Below are 19160 nucleotides of genomic sequence, written 5' to 3'. Positions count from 1 at the left end.
AAGGATACACACGGTAACAGGACCGACCCACCAGATTTTCAGAGGGATTTAAGTAGACAGTGTGTGGGAAGGGCTTGGCTTAGTATCTGGTGCACAGACCTCGCTCCGACACCGCCAGCGGTGTCTGGGGCTGTGTTGTTAAACTGGCTCTGAACACTTCTCTTAGTCCCCTTTGAAAGCCCATACTGAACTCCTAACTGGAACTCCTAACTGCGGTTATTGGTAATAAGCACTTCTTCCCTGCCCTCCCTCCATGTACGGGTTTACCGATACTCCACCCCCACCCCCACCCCAGCGCCCGGATCCGGCTGAACAAAGGGCAGTGCGGGCACAGAGGAGCCACAGCGGTCATGGAGCGGAGGCGGCGCGCGGAGCCGGCTGCCAGCCTCGCTCGCTGCTGCGGGACTACCCCGGGGAAAGCCCCCGCCCCGCCCCGCCCCGGGCCGGCGAATCGGCCTCCCAGTGGCTGCTGGCCGCGGCAACCTGCGGGCCGGTGAGCCCGGAGGCTCCGGGAGGTGGGACCTGGCCGCGCCAGGCGGGCAGCGCTGGAGCCGGCCTGGCGGGGGCCGGGCGGTGGGTCCCCCTGCTGCTGGGCCTGCTGCAGTCCACTCTAGGTAAGCGCGGGCGCCGCGGGGCGGGCGGGGGCCGCGGGGCGGCCCGGGGCGCCCACCCGGGGTGGCGGAGCTCCAGGAGGGAGGGACGGGGCTGCGCCCGCCGAGCTGGTGCGATCGTCCCCGCCCACCCACCTCCAGTCGTCTTCTGAATTGGGACTTGGGACGAAACAGACCCAAGGCTTTGAAATTCCTTTCCCGTAGGAAACTGATTCAGTTTCCTCATGCCAATTCCGCTCCAGGTGCACAGGGAAAGACAGTGGCAGTTGGAAAAGTAGCCGCGCTGTTTTATAAAGTGCTGCTTAAAGTTTCCTAAAGGCCCCGTCCCCTGCATGAATACGAGACTGGATCCTCGCTATTAGGGGAAGTCCTGCCCTCCCGCGCAGTCCCCTTCCCTTCCTCCGGCCAGACGGTTTCAGAAGCGCCCAGACTGAGCGGAATCTGTGCGCTGCTGTTACTCTAACAAGCCACCTTCTTTTGTGGGCTCCCACTGGTAAATAAGGAGGCAGGGTACAAAATACTCTAGGCTGGGACCCAACCACCAAACCCCAACCCGTCAGGAGAAGGTCCAATAGAGCCCCCAGTCTTGGACTTCCTGGTCTCAGGCTAACAATTTTAAGAGCAAGAAGGGCCCTTGGGCATCATCTAATGCTAATATCAAAAGCCAATGTTTCTTGAGCAACTTCTATTCCCCTACTTAAGTGGCACAACCCCACCATCCTATGAGGTAGGGACTGTTCTCTCCCTTTTCAAATGGGGAAACTGAGGCTCAGACCCATCAGGGGAGTTACCCAAGAAGGAAAGCGCGGGAAGAGAAGCCTGAAGCTGAAGCAAGCATGGCCAGCTCTGGCTGTGGGATGGGCAGCTGGAGGAAGACCATCGGTCCACCTGGGTCAGCTCATGGATGTTCCAGCCCCAGGCACGTCCACAGCAGGGGATGTCATTGCAGCTGGTAAAGGACAGTGCTTCTGTGTGTATGTGGGGGTGGGGAGGGATCGTCTGTCCCCCTGATTCACTGTCAACTTCAGTAGTTTTCCTATCTGGATCTAACTACACTTTTACCTGGGAAATATTTAATGTACCCGACACAAACCGCTGTTTGTGATGTTTAGGGTAAAGCACAGTCAGATCCAGGTTCAAATCTTGGCCCCCACACAAACTGGCTGCGTAGCCTCTGGCAAATTATTTACCATCTGTCTCTGAGTCTAGTCCCCTGAATGGAAAGAGAGTGACATCCACCCCATAGGGTGGTTTGTCCTAAGGACGGAATGAGGCTTTGTGAAGAAGTGTCAAACCAGTGCCTCCCACCCTTCGAGGGCTCAGTAGCCAGTAACTACTCTAGCTGCTGTTTCTGCTCTGGGCGTGTGCTGCCACAAGATAATTTATAATTCTCAGACTTTGGCCTCTGCGGCTCACCTGCTAGAAAGCTGGGAACAGTGACAGCATCTGCACCCCAGGGATCCAGTTCCAAGTGGGGATCCCAGGATGAGGTGGAAGCTGTATTTAACCCATATTTTAACCCATATTTGGGTTAAAAGGCCAGGGGTAGGGAGCTGAGGCAAGAGCCATCCGTAGACCTGCCCCCTCCCCATTCCCCCCACGCCATTCTGTAACCAGTATGGATTTCCATCATCAATACACATTTAATTTACACATCATAAATATACATAAATACACCCTGTGTGACCTGTATGTATACTTCAGGGAGCTGGATTCTCATAGGACCATGAGCTCCTAAAGGGCAAGAATGGAATTATATTCCTCTTTGGAACTTCTGGTACACAGTGGTCCACAGATGTCATTGGCCAGTAGTGGTTCAGAGATGTTGGAAGGATAAAGTTGAACAAGGCCCCATGAGACCCTCAAGAAGGAAGTATGGTCAAGAGCTCAGGATTTGGAGTTGTCTTGGCCTGGCTTTGGATTCTACTTCTATAACTTATTACCTGACAAGTCTTCTGTTTCCCTCATCTCTAATGTGATGATCACAGTTAGTGCCTACCTCCTAGGGAAGTGGGGAGGATTGAAAAAAAATGGTTAGGACACAATACACATTAGCTGCTACTGTCATCACCATCATCCCCATCACCCTCACTACCACTTCTTAGAGAGGTCAGAGAACTGACATTTGAATCAGGTCTTTAAAAGATTAGATGAGGGGGCGGTACAGGCAGTTAGTGGCATAGCTGTGATCGGAATCCTGGCCCTGGGTGCCCAGCCTACTTCATGCCTCCCATGTTTTAGCTACCCCAGATGACGCCTGCTTCTCAAACTCCCTGAGCACGTGACTACCCACCACACTGCTCATCAGTTCCAGATGGCCTGTGTCAAGACCGGTCAGGAGCTCCAGGCTTCATGATTTCTTTCTCTCCCACAGGGAAGCCCCTTCTCCCCCCTCCCCAGAACGTGACGCTGCTCTCCCGGGACTTCGGTGTGTACCTGACATGGCTCCCAGGGCCTGGCTACTCCCAGAACGTGACCTATTTTGTGGCTTATCAAAGGTAGAGGGGAGCCTCCGGTCTTGTTTGGGGAGCCTGAGGAGGTGGGCAGAAGCTGGAGGGGCTTGTCTGGGACACCTGCACTGGGTGTCGTCAGCTTCCTGGTTCTGTGTCCCACGGGAGACAGCTTGTGGCAGGTGTTTGGAGAGTACGTTGATAAAGGTCTGGAGGTGGGGGAATGATGCTGATTAGGGGACAGTGCACAGGTGTTGGGTCTACTGGGCCTCTGGAGGATCTTTTTTAATTTTTTTATGTTTTTTAAATTAACATATAATGTATTACTTGCTTCAGGGGTGCAGGTCTGTGAATTGTCAGGCTTACACCATTCACAGCACTCTCCATAGCACATACCCTCCCAAATTCCATCACCCAGCCAGCCTATCCCTCCATCCCCCATCCCCCAGCAACCCTCAGTTTGTTTCCTGAGATTAAGAGTCTCTTATGATTTGTCTCCTCCCTGGTCCCATCTTGTTTCATTTTTTCCCTCCCTTCCCCCCCATGACCTCCGCCCTGCCCCTCAGATTCCTCCTATCAGAGAGATCATATGATAATTGTCTTTCTCTGATTGACTTATTTCACTTGGCATAATATCCTCTGGCTCCATCCACGTCGTTGCAAATGGCAAGATTTCATTTCTTTTGATGGCTGCATAGTACTCCATTGTATATATATATACCACATCTTCTTTATCCATTCATCTGTTGATGGACATCTAGGTTCTCTCCATAGTTTGGCTATTGTGGACATTGCTGCTATAAACATTGGGGTGCACGTGCCCCTTCGGATCACTACGTTTATATCTTTAGGGTACATACCCAGTAGTGCGATTGCTGGGTCATAGGGTAGCTCAGGAGGATCTTTGAGAAGAGTTGGAACAGGGCTTGGGTAGAGCTACAGGGACCCAGTGGTGGCATTCTCCAGGGCCTGGATGAGGAGCTTGGAGTTGTTCCAGCTGAAAAGGGAGGGCAGACGTATCTCCTGCAGGGCCTGTGGTGGGTATCCCCGAGGATCATGCTTTTCCCTACAGAACCTTGAGATCCTTCTCAGCCTGGCATTCCAGGCAATCATAACTAATCCAGAGAAATCCAAACGTGGAAACAGATTTGCTGATCTTTGCACATAGATAGCAATCACTTGAGGTTCTTTAGTAAGAGAGTAAGATGATGGAAGCAGGTAGTCAAGAGGACTCCTCTAGGCCGGGTGAGGAGGGCGAAGCAAGAAGGGGTGGTGCGTGCCGAGTATACAGGACCCACCTGTGCCAGGCTGAGTTCTAAAGTTTCACATGAATGTTTCACTTCCTCCTCCCTGTATACCCAGGCAGGTCTGCGCTTCCCCTGTTTTGTTTTATTTTTTCAAGATTTTATTTTGTTTATTTGTGGGAGAGAGAATGCAAGTAGGGGGAGGAACAGAGGGAGCACGGAGCCCGACAGGGGGTTCAACCCAGGACCCTGAGATCAGGGCCCGAGCGGAAATCAACAGTCGGACACTTAACCGACTGAGCCCTGCACTTCCCGCAGTTTTAGAGACCAAGAACCTGAGCTCAGAGAGGGGCTATGATCTGCCCGAGGGAACCAGGGATGGAGCCAGAAGAAAAACCCCAGCCTGTCTGACCCCAAAGCTTACGTGCTTCCTGTTCTGTCATAGTCCCTCCGTCTATAGCATCTGGATGTGAGTAAGAGGGTGGGAGGCCTAGCTTGGAAAAGGGCAGATTGCCAGCAAGCTCTCAAAAGAAAGAACTGTACAGGGATGTATCAGGAGGCAGGAAACACCTAACATGAACTGTGTGCTTGTCGTGTATCAGGCACTGTGTCCACACATTAACCGAAGTTATTCTCACACAGCCCTGTGAGGAGGGGTGTGGCACCTGTGGTCTGCAGTGCAGAAAACAGGGGCGCCCAGAGCATGGTTTGCTCAGTCACGCCACTGAGAATAGTGGAGCCAGGATGGGCTGATTAGAAGTCAAAGTCCATCCTCCAGACCTTTGTGATACTGTCCTTCTCTTTTACACTTTTTGAACACCTGTGAGGATTCTTAAATGATGATATTCTAATTGTATGATTTTTTTCACTTATTAGGTGGAATTATTTTACAAAAAGATGCTTCCTCTCTTAGCATATTTGACATTCAGTATACCTTTCAGATAGGTACTAAATGGTGAAATGGCTGATTCAGGTTTTTGTTTCATTTTTTTGTGCAAGTTTCCAAGGTCATGAATTGGTTCTCTGTCATCTCCCAAGGGTGATTGATTTGGTTTCTTTGTTATCATTATGAACTCTAGTACTTAAACATAGCTGACGGTCTCAATCTAATGCAACTTGTCTACGAATTAAAACTTGAATTATCCCGTTTGGAGGCAGTGAAAAATCCTTTCAAGTTCGGTCCCAAGTCCTTTTATGTTTTTTTTTTTATTTTTTTTAAAGATTTTATTTATTTATTTGACAGAGAAAGAGATTACAAGGGAGCAGAGAGGCAAGCAGGGGTAGGGGGATGCAGGCTCCCTGCTGAGCAGAGAGCCCAATGTGGGGCTGCATCCCAGGACCCTGAGGTCATGACCTGAGCTGAAGACAGAGGCTTAACCCACTGAGCCACCCAGGCACCCTCCGAGTCTTTTAATTTGATGCTAGTAATTTTGGTTATTTTGTTGCTGTTATACCAAAATCTTCCAGGCTCATTTGCACAATCCGGACCTAAAACCTGAATCAGCCATTTCACCATTTAGTAGAAAATGGTTTTAAAGAACAATGTATGTGCTAGCTGTGCTGATCTCCACTTAGCTACTGCTTTCAATCTTTTCAGTAAACAGGATGAGACAGGTAGGTAGGTATACAGATCATTCTAATCCCATCTCTGTTTCTGGCTTCTACTGAGATGGCTGATTAAGTTAACCGTGAGTCCCATCCATGATCTCTGTATCAAATTTCCCAACTATACCCTCACCCTTGGTGTTCCTTCTAGAACTTACTTTCTCATTTTTTTTGCCATATGCATAGGCTGAGAATTTTCCAGTTCTGGTTCCTTTTGGCCTAACAGTGCTTTCTACATACCTCTCTCCTCTCTCCTTTTACCATAAGAAGTAAGGAGAAACCAGGTCACGTCTTCAATACTTTGCCTAGAAATCTCCTCAGCTACATATCCAAGTTCATCACTTTTAACTTCTATTTCCCACAAAACACCAAAACGCAATTCATCCAATGTCTTTGCCACTCTCTAACAAGGATCACCTTTCCCCCAGTTTCCAGTAAGACGTTCTTCCTTTGCATCCAAGTTCTTCCTAGAACCGCCTTTGACTCCCTATCCCTACCAGTAGTCTCTTCAGGGCACTCTGGGAATTTCTAGCATGCACCTGAAAATTCTTCCCGCTTCTAGACATTCCCCAGTTGCAGAGCCACTTCCACATTTTTTGCTATTTCTTACATTAGCACCCTATTTATGGTACCAAAATCTGTCTTAGTCTGCCAGAGCTCCCAAGACAAAATACCATAGCCTGGGGGTTTGAACAACAGACTCATACTTCTCACACTTCTGGAGGCTGGAAGTCCAAGATCAAGGCGTCCCTAGGTTTGCTTTCTCCTGAGGCCTCTCTCCTTGGCTTGCAGATGGTCGCCTTCTCTCTCCGTCCTCATGTGGCCTTTTCTCTGTGTGAGAGCGTGCCTGGTATCCCTTTCTCTTCCTTAAAGGATATAAGTCCTATTGGTTTAGGGCCCCACCCTTATGACCACATTTATTCCTCATTACCTCTTAAAAGGCCCTATCTCCAAGGGCCTATACAGTCATACAGGGGGGTTAGGGCCTCAGCATATGATTTGGGGGGAAAACAATTTAGTCCGTAATACCTAATAAACTGGATTTCATCACATTTAAAACTTTTACTGTTTAAAAAAAAAAAAGCCTGAAGAAAATGAAAAAAACAGCTACTATTTAAAAAAAATATTCACCATATATATACACTGGAAAAGGAGTAGTATCCAAAACAGATAAAGAATTCCTGCGTCTTATTAATAAGAAGACAGATCACCCAAAAAGACTTGAATCGTCATTTCACAAAGGAAGATACTCAAGTGGCCAAAAAGTACATAAGAAGATGGTCAATAGCCTTAGTCTTCAGGGAAATGTGAATCAAAGGTACAATGAAAAACTACCACACACCAACTAGAAGGCTTAAAATGAAAGGGATTGACAATACTAAGTGTTGACAAGCATGTGGAGGAAATGGAATTCTTGCGTTGTTGGTGGAAATGTACAGTGGCTTTGGAAATCAGCTCCACAGTTTCTTGTCATGTTTCACCTTCAGTTGCCAAATCTCCCAGATTCTACTCCTAACGTGTTATTTATGAGAAATGAAAAGCTACGTCCATACAAAGACTTGTACATGAGCATTCATACCAGTTTAATTCATAACAGCCCTGACATGGACTGAGTCATATGCCAGCATATTCGTGTGCTGAAGCCCTAACCCCCTGACATGAGTATATTTGGAGATGAGGCCTTTCGCAAGGTAATTAAGATTAAATGCAGTCATAAGGATGGGCCCTCAACCAAGGGAACTATGTGCTAACATTTTTGTTCATATTTTGTTTCACGTGTGGCTCAACTAGTTCAGTTCTATTTATGTTCATTAGACCAACTTTGATAATTACCTTTTTCTTTTTTGTGTATTTTACATACCTACTGCTTATTTTTCTTTGTTCAGTCATCAATTACTGAGTGAGGTGTATTGAAAATCTCTCATGATGATTGTGGATTTTCTGTTTCGTCCTACAGTTTTGTCTGTTTTTGCCGTATAGTGTATGTAGCTGTTTAGCAGGTAGATAAAAGAGAATTTTTATATCTTCCTGAGAAATGAAATAATTTCTCATTTTGTGGTGGTTCTTCTCGTCTTTCATATTTCTGTGAACTTTGAAGTCTATATTTGGTCTCATATTAATATAACTACACCAGGGTTGTTTTAATTATTATTGTTAATGTTTACATGCTATAGCTCTACCAAGAAACAAAACAGAGGAATTCTTCCCCCAAAATCTGTTCACTTTGCCAAACCCATCTCAGCCTCCTCCATTCATGTATTACTCGGTGCCCAAACCCAGGAGTGACTGTGGATTCTCCTCTCCACGTGTTCCACATCCAATCCATGAGCAGGTCCTACCGACTTTACCTCCAGAACATATCCCCAGTCCAGCCCCTTCTCGCCAACCTCACCTCCGTTCTCCCTTAGACCACTGCTGCAGCCTCCCAGCTGCTTTATCAGAGTAATCTTTTATTTTTTTTTAAGATTGATTTATTTATTTGAGAGAGGGAGAGAGCATACGTGCACACAAGAGCCAGTGGGGGAGGGGAAAAGGGGGTGGGAGAGGAAGAGAATCTCACGCAGACTCCCCACTCAGCACAGAGCCCCATGTGAGGCTTGATCTCACAACCCTGAGATCGTGACATGAGCCGAAACCAAGAGTCAGATGCTCAACCAACTGAACCACCCAGGTGCCCCAAGAGTGATCTTTTAAAAACAGAAATTAGATCGTCTCAGGTCCCCTATTCAGAACTTTCCAGTGACTCCCTAGCACGCTTGGAATAAAATACAAGCTCCTTACCAGGATGCGGAGGCCCTACCTAATCTACCCATCCACCCCTCCCCCCACCTCTCCAGCCTGTGCGTACATCTCCCTCCCTTGCCCACTGGCCTGCCGCCACGCTGACCTCCTTGCTTTCTTCCGGACAGGTCAAACTCCTTCCCACTGCAGGCTCTGCTTTTGCCATTCCTTCCCGCAGGCCTACCCTGACTTCCTTGCTATCAAGGCCTCAAAACGACCTTCCTGGCCTACCTTTGGAAAGCAGTCCTCCCCCATTCCCCATTCCCGCTGCCCTTACCCGCTCCTGGGTTCGCCTCGCTGGTGGGATGATTGTCTTTCTCCCCTTCCCACCAGAATGGAAGTTCCCGAGGGCAGGACCTGTCAGGCCTTGCCAGTTCCCCAAGAATAATGGCCAGTATGCAAGTCCCTTCTTCGGACCCCAGTGACGTCTGAAGGTTGGCATCACAGACGTGCGTGTCCCCTCTTACAGCCACACAGCACCCACCACGATGCCTGGCACACAGCAGGTGGCCTGAAAGGCCTGAATGAAGAACAAGGGAACCGGTTGCTAGCACTGACAGTAGCGGCCACCACGTGGCCCTGGGGAGGCACGTGGGGGGGGATGACCCACTGAGGCCCCAGAGCTAGTGAAGGACGGAGCCAGGATCCCAGCACCTGCTTCTCCCAGAGCCTGAGCTCCTAAATAGACTGTTCTCATTCTGTCCTAGCCCATGGCTGGCTAGTGGGACAGGCAGACGGGTGGACAGTCGGGCAGATGGAGGGACAAGGGAGCACTTGTTCGCTTAGCCCTCTCACCCCAGAGGCTGAGTCCACAGCCCAAACTCCCCTGTCTCCTCCCTCAGCGCTGCGACCCCCAGACGGTGGAGAAAAGTGCAGAAGTGCGAAGGAACCAAAGCGCTGGTGTGTTCTTTGATGTGCCTGGAGAAACAGGACCTGTACAACAAGTTCAAGGGGCGCGTATGGGCAGCTGCTGCCAGCGCCAGGTCCCCCATGGTGGAGTCCAAGTACCTGGACTACCTTTTTGAAGGTAAGTCTGTGGTTAAGGGACCTGGTGGGAGATTCCTTGTCCAGGAACTTTGGCTAAGTGGCCCTGCTGTCCTGGCCACCGTCTCCCACGTCCCCAAAGCAAGGACAGCCACATGTAGCCTGGCTTCGTGGCAGTGGCTTAGGGGACTTCTGCCAGCACCAACAATTCCATTTACACCTCTTTCTAGCGATGCTCTTTATCTTCTAGCGAGTACAACCTTAGTCATGAACTACGCGAGGCATTTTATATATTCATTCTTATTTTTTATGTTCAAATTCTCTTTAAGAAACAATATTTGGGGGGCACCTGGGTGGCCCAGCCAGTTAAGCATCTGCATTCAGCTCAGGTCATGATCTTGGGGTCTTGAAGTCAAGCCCTGCATCAGGCTAGGGAGTCTGCTTCTCTCTCTCTCCCTCTACCCCTCCTCACTGCACCCCCACCGCCACTTGTGCTCTCTGTCTCAAATAAATAAACAAAATCTTTTTAAAAAAGGAAACAATTTTTAAATTCCAGCTTCGAAAGTAACTTCTGTGCACTGTAGAAATTGGGGCGGGGGAGAGAAGGAGAGAAAAATAGAGAGGAAAGCATCCCCCACGGGTACCGTATTCAGAAATCACCAGTGTTAACACTGAACCAGGAGAGTACTTTTCTCCTCCCAGTGTATTTTATTTCTAATCCTAATGACAAACCTGTGCAGTTCCTTTTCATCAACCCATTAAAAAAAATAATAAAGTACGATTCACAAAAGCTAAGGAACTTACCAGGATACACAGCTAATGAGGGGTAGAGATGGAATAAGGATCTGGATCTTTCTAATCTTGGTCATGGTACTGGACCAGACCAAGAGTGAGGAGGGGTAATAAGGAGAAGAGAAATATTCAGACAATAGCCTCTCGGAGCTGAGATCTGTAACTTGCTGCCCAGTCTTCTCAAAATATGTGAGCACAGAATATGGCTTGGAGAGAGAGGAGAAAGGGCTTGAATGAAAGGTAGCAGGGAGGGATAGTAGAAAGGAAGAGCTAACCTGGGTACGAGAAGCTGGCTGGGTAGATGGATAAGAAGGGGAGAAGGGAGGGGGTGCAGGAGGTTACAGCAGAGACGGGGAAGGAAGAAGGCTGCCTGGAAAGACATAAACTAATTGGAAATGAATCACATGTGGATGGGAAGACGGAGGACAGGAAGGAAAGGCAGATGAATGGATCCATGGGTAGATAGAAGGATGGGAAGAGGGAAGAGGGAAGAGGTGGAAGGACAGGGGGAAAGGGGAAGGCAAAGGAGGAAGGAAGGGAACAAGGACAAGATGGAACGATGTATGGAAAGTAAAGAATGGGAGGGTAGGGAGGAAGGAAGGCAGGGAAGTAGGGGGCTGGCTAGCCTAAAGGCAGGAAGACAGTCTAAAGGAACAGGGAGAAAGAAAGGAGTGTTGGTTGGTAAGAAAGGAAGGATGGGCAGGCAGGCAGCCAGGCAGGCTAGAAGAGCGAAGGACGAACCAGTAGTTGGGGGGACAGGGATAAGCGAGCAGGGTGGAAGGAAAGATACAGCGAGGAGGTTACTTTTTTATTATTATTAATTGTGTGTTTGCCTCCTCCTCCCTGAAGCTCTCCTGACTCTCCCACAGCACACCCTCAAGCCAGAATGAGCCTTCCTGACTTTTGCCACCCTCGGCTGGGGCCCTGGTCATTTACTCTCTTGAGTTTTGATAGTTGCGTATTTCATTGCCCCCTAATTTCCTCCAACTCCTGGAGGTCAAGATCCCCGTTCCCTCCAGCTTCCTGTTCAGGGCTTAATATGTTATCAGTGTCCCCGGACTCTGACCTACAGAACTGGGAAGTAACACATGTGTGTTGTTTTAAGCCACCCTCTTTGTGGTGATGTGTCAGCAACCGTAGAAAGTGCCAGGAGACAGGATTCTGACAGACCCGTGGTACGTGCAGGCACCCAGGTGCAGGGGGCAGCAGGAGGAAAGGCAGGTGAGCTGTGAGCCTGGCCTGTTCATTTCACAGTTTGCCCTTCTGAATGATGAGAATAGTGGTGTCTCCCTCCCAGGGTCACTGCAAAGCTGAAATAAAATGACTTTAAGGCTCTTGAGGCATAGTAGGTGCTTAACAAACACCAGAGCCACTTTGCCTTTTCGGGAGTGTTCTCTGAGTTGGGAGGTGGGGGCAGAGGGCAGAGTGGGAGGGCAGGCCTGCCTGGAGGCAGGGGGATGGATGCTGATAGGTCCTGTTCTGTTTCTGCCAGTGGAGCCAGCCCCACCCGCCCTGGTAGTCACTCGGACAGAGGAGGTCCTGAGCATCAATGCCACCTATGAGCTGCCCCACTGCATGCCCCGACCGGATCTGAAGTATGAGGTGGATTTCTGGAAGGAGGGAATCAAGAACAAGGTAAAAAGCCCTTTTCCTGCCTCCCAGGCTGGACCTCCCTCCCCCACTGCCCCTCCAAACCCCAGTGCCTCTCACCCTGCCTGCCTACTTTTTGCACACCTCCTCCAGGAAGCCCTCCCCACATACCTCTCACTCCTGGCAGTCACCCCTGACTCTGTAGTCAGGCCCTGATTGGCCTGTGCACCATTCCCCGACCCCGCCACCTCCCTTCTCCACCTAAGAAGGCAAATATAAGATGTCCTGCCCGTGCACATTATAGGTAGTAACAGCACACCCGTTTTCTATCCAATATATATTTTTTAAATTATGAAACCCTTTTTGTCCAATGAAAGCTGATTGAAGTATGATAGGCCCTAGGAGTCCTGCTTGCCAAGCCACTGGTTTCATTACCAACAAAAAAATCAGAAAACACAGATACATTCTTGGAAGGAACCTAAAAGCACCCAGAGACTACCACAAATACCCAGCTTCAGACTTGTTTCTCATGTACGCACGTGTGTGTGTCTGTACATATTGCTTGATGGCAGGGGTTGGCAAACGTCTTCCGTAAAGGGCCACATAGCAAATATTTTCTTACTTTGAGGGTCACGTGGTCTGTCCCGCTAGTGGACTCTGCTTCTAACACAGGAAAGCAGCCACAGACGATGGGTCGATAAATGGGCATAGCCGTGTTCCAGGGAAATGCAATGTGCAGAAAAAAAAGATAGCAGGCCAGATTTGACCCATGGGCTGTAATTTACTGACCCCTTTTCTTATTCCTTCTTTCTTTCACGGAACCCCCCAACATTCACACTCCTGACCACTTGCTCATATATTCTGGACCCTAGATCTTCTTCCGACACTGTCCTGTCTCCAGGACCCTTGGGTAAAAATATAGTGGGAGTCATGGGTGTCATGTTAAATGTTCCTCATTAAATTCTGTAAAAGAAACAAGTTCATTTAATTTTAATAATATATTTCATCTCATCCAATAAAATGTTATCATTTCAACATGTAAATAATATAAAAGTTACTGACAGGTTTCACATCCCTTTTGCACAGAGTCTTTGAAAGCCGATGTGGATTTTACACTCAGAGCTCATTTCAGTTTGGACCAGGGGCTGCTGGACTGGGCAGGGCAGCACTGGAGTTTTCTGGGTCCGTAATGACCGAATGACTGAGATGCTCCCTACCCCCCGGATACATTGGGAGGCCCTGAGGGTGGAAAGCCTGAGGAATCTGGCCTCCAAAATGGGGACCTACATGCCCCAGGGGCAGCGGGGTGCCCACAAAGGTGACCATGAGGGACAGGGCGGTTTTGAGTGCTCACCTTCTCTACTTGAAGACTCAGTGGAGAAGACACCAGCTAATGTTGCCTCCTCATGATTAGACTGTAATGCAGGGGAAGAAGAGGCAGGGATCCCAGGTGTATCCTTCCACCCCACCCTGTCCTGTCCCCACAGCGGGTCTGCCCACACCCCCTGCCATTTTTCCACAAACAGACGCGATTTCCAGTCACCTCCCATGGCCAGCCAGTGCAGATCCCCCTGCAGCCAGCCGCCAGTGGCCACTACTGCCTCAGCGCCAGGACCATCTACACCTTTGGTGATCCTAAATACAGCGAGTTCTCCAAGCCCACCTGCTTCTTCCTGGATGCCCCCGGTGAGTGCCGAGTGGTAGAGTGAGGACTTCCCTGCCCCACTGGGACATATTATCTCCATCCTATGGTGGTTAAGAGTGTTAAGTCCGGAAATAGACTCCCCTCGATTAGAATCCCAGCTCCACTGCACTCACTCTGTGTCTTTGGGTAGCTTACATCACCTCTCTGAATCTTGGTTTCCACAGTCTGTAGGATGGGTTTACTCTTATGAGAATTACACGGGGTAATGCATGTGAAGCCCACAGCACCCATACAGTTAGAGATGGGAGCCATGGTCATTGTTTCTGCAGTTCTTTTTTTTTTTTAAATGATTTATTTATTTGAGAGAGAGAGCGTGTGCACACACACGTGTACAAACTGGCAGGGGGAGGATAGGGGGAGAGAATCTTTTAAGCAGACTCCCTCCTGAGTGCAATCCCATGAGATGATCCTCTGAGATGGTCACTACCTAAGCCAAAACCAAGAGTCATATGCTCAACCAACTGAGCCACCCAGTTTCTGTAGTTCTTATTTTTCCTCACTTAGGAGCCAGCTGGGCATTCCTGGTGCTGCTACCACTTCTGCTTCCCCTGCTGTTGGTCATTGCCATAGGCTTTGTGATCTGGAAGAGCTTCAGAGAGAACCCCTGGTTTCAGCAGGCAAAGATGCCATGGGCCCTGGTATGACAAGACTGGGCATGTGCAACAGAGGGGGAGGGTTGTTGAAGAATAAGGAAATGGGGCTGCACTTAAAAACATGAGTCAGATAGAGTATCAGTTAGTCCAGACTACAAAAATCTCCTATTTTCATGTCTAAATTTCCACCATTAGTAATTCCTTCCTTTGGCAGCAAATTCAAATGGCAAATATACCTGGGAGGGAGACGTGCCTTAAGTCCCCATAGTGAAATCCTCTCTGCTATGGATTTGTCAAGTGCTGAGAGCAGAACCCCCAGCCTTGGGACTCAGGAGGGATGCCCAGAAGTGGGAGGGAGAGAGGGTGGTGCCAGAAGGGGAAATCTTAAAAGGATCCCAGCACTGAGTTCACAGTTTAACCAAGGGTGTGTCTTGCCCAGGCTGATCCCGGAATCTCCTCACTTGTCTGCCGAGTCACTCCCTTAGAAGATGGGGCAGGGGAAAGCCTGGAGAGGTCAGATGGGTCTGACTTGTTCAAATGAGGGCTTGGTGAGGCTGGCTAGGCTGTAGGTGCAGCTCAGTGGGCCCTCGGGTCAGGATGGCTTTGAGGATGGATTTTGGGTACCTGCTGCCCAGAAGTGTTTTCAAAGTCCCTAGCTCTGGGACCTGCAGGGAAATCCTATCTGAACTACAAGCTGTGTGTTAGACATTTCTGTGCTCTGCCACACCCCTCCCCCTGCTCATTACATGGAAAGTCACCACTCAGCTTCCAGCAGCCAGCACCTGCCCCAGGGGGCTTCCTCTGGCCTCTGGTGTCCACTGCGTCTGTGCACGTGGCTGGATGGGGAACCAGCATCACTGTCACTCTTCCCACCCTTCACTCGATGGTGCCCTGAGGTACGTGGGCTGCACTGGCTTCCAGCTGCCCCCTAGGGGTAACTTGCCTGACGACAGCCTCTCTTGGTGGCTCTCCCCCAGCCCTAGTGAATTTTCCCTTACTGGTGTTTCCTGGGATCACTTCCCAAAAGAACTTACATTTGACTCCTTGTCTTGGGGTCTGTTGTCAGGAGAACCCATCCTTCAGGAAAGCCCGATTTTCTGTTCTTTTCTCCCCTCCCCAAATCAGGACTTTTCTGGAAACAGATACCCCGTGGCAACCCTTCATCCCAGTGGTCCTGAGCCCCTGGATACCTTGACCCTCTGTCCCCAAAAGGAACTGACCGGAAGGGTCCGGCCAAGCCCCGGAGTCAGGACCCCAGCCACCATCCAGGCAGGACCAGAGAAGAACAGTGCTGAGGAGGTGGATGATGAGGAGGACACAGACGACAATGTCAACTTTCAGCCCTACCTTGAACCACCCTCCTTCCTAGGGCAGGAGCACCAGATCCCGGGAAACTCTGCGGCAGGGGACACCTGGAGCCCTCCTGTCCAGGTCGAAGGCTGGTCTGCTACGGATGCTTCAGACAGAAGCTGGACCAGTGTGGGGGGCTCCTCCCCCTGGGATGAGTCTGAGTCCTCTTGCTATTTGGCCAAGAAGACGCCAGGCCAAGGGCCAGGTGGGGACAGGTGTCAGGAGCCTCTCCCACTGCCTGAATTCTCCAAGGACTTGAGTTTCCTGGAAGATCCCCAGAAAGATGACCTCTCCTCCTGGGCCAGCTGGGGCTCTTTCTCACCAGGGCTGGATCTGCTCCCTGGGGAGCCCCCAGTTTCTCTCCACACACTGACCTTTTGCTGGGACAGCAACCCTGAAGAGGAAGAGGAGGAGGAGGAGGACGAAGAAGAAAGTGAAGATGGAGGAGGAAGGGAATCAGAAATTAAGGATGACAGTCCTGGCAGCTGGGGGGCCGGGAGCCTACAGAAGACTAAGGTCAGAGGTCGGACCCTGGGACATTACATGGCCAGGTGAGCCATTCCCCAGCTCCACCCCCCACCACATCTGGTGCCACTGAGCTTTCCTAGGACCGAGATGCCACTGAGACTTGAGAGTCTGGGAGCATCACCACTGAGGACATGGAGGGTTCTTGAAGCATTTCGGAAACCCCAGGGTTGTTGTCAATTGCCTTGAGCAGTAAGAAGCCACTGCATCGTCTTTGACTCACCAGCTTTGGGCTGAGCTGAGGGAGGGGTGGAGACAAGAATGGGCTGAGGTCAGAGGTTGGTTGGGTGTTTGTATCACCCCCACTGCCTTTGGAGTGACAGGCCAGTTAGGAGAATCATCCCTGAATAGCATGAAACTGGTGAAGTCAGGTCACAGTGGACACCAGAGGCTGTCCTGACATCACATGGGGCCATCTGGATCTGGCGGGAGGGAAATGGGAGCACATCTTTGTCACTGTCATGTCTTTCTCTGGCACCTGCCGAGCTCCCCCACCCACAGGTCTCAGCCTCCTAGTTCATGAATTGTCTTGGGTGGGCCCCAGTAAAGAAAGATCTAGTAAGCAGGGGATGTTGGAGAGGAAGGGAGAGGGTAGTCATTATTCAAATCCCAGCCTCTGACTCATGGAATTACATACCTTTTATGATCAGATGACCTGGATTCAAATCCCAGCTCTGACGTTTACCAGTCATGGGACCTTGGGTAACCCACCTTCCTTCACTCTACCTAGGTTTTCTCAACCGTTGCTGAGAGTCCCAAGAGAGAGACGTGTAGTGTGGTGCCTGGCACATCACTGGTACTCTCTGCATGGTGGCTGGTGGGCTTCTCCATCCTCCCAGGCTCTGAGAAGACTCCTGGGCCCCTCCCACCTGTGACCCCTAAACTCTGAGCAACTAACATTCACCTTTTAGCGGGTCTCACCTCCGATCTACCTCCTGCCTTCTACCCTAACTTCCTCTCTCCTCTTGGTCAGGAAACTGCACTCTCAGAAGCCAGAGCCCAGCCAAGAGGGACCCTGACCCTTCTCCCCTTTCCCGGAAAAGAAGGAACCAAATGATCCACCTTCCAGGGGTCTGCTTTGTTGGGGTCGCAACCCGGCAGAGAAATGGACTCTTGGGCTGTGATCCCTGTCTTTGACAGCACTTTAGGCAGACTCCTTAATTATAAAGAAGTCGCATTTTCCCTTCTAGTTGCAGAAGTTGCTAGAAGATTCTAGAAGATGCTAGAAGAATCCAGCATCTTCTAGCAGCGGGTATGTTAAAGGTGAGGGAGAAGCAGTAAAGCATCCCCCAAACTGAAAGGGCACTTCGAGACCAGGAGATGAAGGAGGCCACTGCATAGAGTTTATGCACAGTTTTATTCAGGGTAACTCACTGACGGGGGTATTGGGTGGAGGGTAATCCGTGCAGAGGCATAGTTACTCTGTGCAAAATCCAGGCCTCAGTCCGCAGGTATAATAGAGCCAGGGGACATTCAGAAGGGCATTGTGCTGAGAGCAGAGGGTTTGCACACACAGAGGGCTGGATCACACCTCCTTGACAGCTAACTTATCATTAGATCCTCTGGCACCACCTGTACGTCAGGAAGGGGAGTCTATGTTATCTCTAAAGGATTCATGGGAGGCCAAAACAAGCCTCCTTCCCTCATCCCGGCCCTGGTGGGCATTTCTAAGGTGTGTATATGAATCTTCAAGAGCCCAGAACACATAGCCTCAAGAGAGGTCATGGAGCGAAAGGGAACAAGATGGAGGGCCAAAGATGGAGTCCGTATGGTCAGCGCCCCTACAAGGGGACTCTCCTTACCTGGGGGCTGGTGCTGGGTGTTCTCAAGCCACTGCCTTGGGAATCCATCCCTACCAGCATATGGGCAAGCAGAGCTGAGTCTGTACCCACAGGGACCAAGATTTTTGTCATTGTGTGGCTGGGCTCTGAACCATCATGGTTCTGTGACTTGGGCCCTGCCATTTAACTGCCAGGACTTACATTTCTCCATTTCTGAAGAAAGCATCTTCGTAGCCATTTTCCCCATGGAGCTGTGTTGTTTTGAAGGCAATATGAAGGTTGACCGTTAAATGAAAGATCTAGAAATGGGCATCTGCTCCAGGGCTTCTCAAGCCATGTTCCCAAACGGTTCTGGGTTTCATGGAGGGAGTCCCAGTCGCAGGGGGAACCATGGGCCATAGGATCCCCCACTTCAACCAGAGTGGCCTCCCTGAGCCCTAGTGTACCCCCATGGCGTTCCGTGTGAGGGTGTTTAGGGGGTTCCATGGCTCAAGAAGTCAGCAAACCACTTTTTTTTTTTAAGATTTTATGTATTTATTTGAGAGAAAGACCACAAGTGAGGTGAGGGGCAGAGGGAGAAGCAGACTCCCCATTGAGCAGGGAGCCCAATGTGGGATTCGATGCCGGGACTCCAAGATCATGACCTGAGCCGAAGGCAGACGCTTTACAGCCGAGCCACCCAGGTCCCCAGAAAACCACTTTTTTAATTGAATACCTGTCTTCTGTTTCAAACAAATGTCAACTCACTATGCATGTTCGTAAGGGTGAGATGTCTGGTCTCTGGCCAACTGGGTCAACCCGTGTGCCCTTGGCCATGTCAACAAAGCGTGGGGATCCTCAGCAAGGATTTCCAGGAGCACAAAGCTGGCAAGAGGCTTTCACCACACTGGGACTCACACATCCATGCACACACACGCACACAGGCAGACACACACGTGTGTATGTCCACAGGAGCTGAGGCTTGTCCGCGTCCCTAAGCACAGAGAAGAGGAAGGGCATCTGGGACCCAGCTGAGCTGCTGCATGGAAGTAATTTCGAAAAACTAAAAGCTCTCATCACTATTGTCTTAGGTCTCTGTGAAGGAACTACATTATCTCTTTTCTTAAACCTTGTTATTTTTTTAAGCATTGCTTTCAAAATTTCATTTCT

At 50.0% G+C, this 19160-nt stretch overlaps 1 protein-coding gene across 1 annotated transcript; it reads left to right on the top strand.

Moving 5' to 3' along the window:
- Nucleotides 1-2963: 2963 nt before the first annotated feature.
- IFNLR1 (interferon lambda receptor 1) lies at nucleotides 2964-17315 on the top strand. The gene is made up of 6 exons (XM_032863752.1): nucleotides 2964-3109; nucleotides 9534-9718; nucleotides 11960-12102; nucleotides 13584-13743; nucleotides 14267-14400; nucleotides 15481-17315. The coding sequence occupies exons 1-6, from the start codon at nucleotides 2964-2966 to the stop codon at nucleotides 16258-16260; spliced, it is 1548 nt and encodes a 515-aa protein (XP_032719643.1). The 3' UTR covers nucleotides 16261-17315.
- The last annotated feature ends 1845 nt before the right edge of the window (nucleotides 17316-19160 follow it).

Source organism: Lontra canadensis, unplaced genomic scaffold (genome assembly GCF_010015895.1).
Source record: "Lontra canadensis isolate GAN:19392208 unplaced genomic scaffold, GSC_riverotter_1.0 scaffold25, whole genome shotgun sequence".
NCBI classification, from domain to species: domain Eukaryota; kingdom Metazoa; phylum Chordata; class Mammalia; order Carnivora; family Mustelidae; genus Lontra; species Lontra canadensis.
This window is presented reverse-complemented; position numbering and strand designations above follow the sequence as displayed.

Excerpts from the sequence above, each read along its gene's own strand:
- IFNLR1 (XM_032863752.1), top strand. The coding sequence starts at position 2,964 with ATGATTTCTTTCTCTCCCACAGGGAAGCCCCTTCTCCCCCCTCCCCAG. Across the intron at positions 3,110-9,533 it reads TATTTTGTGGCTTATCAAAG|CGCTGCGACCCCCAGACGGT; the intron begins GTAGAGGGGAGC and ends CTCCTCCCTCAG. Across the intron at positions 13,744-14,266 it reads CTTCTTCCTGGATGCCCCCG|GAGCCAGCTGGGCATTCCTG; the intron begins GTGAGTGCCGAG and ends TTCCTCACTTAG.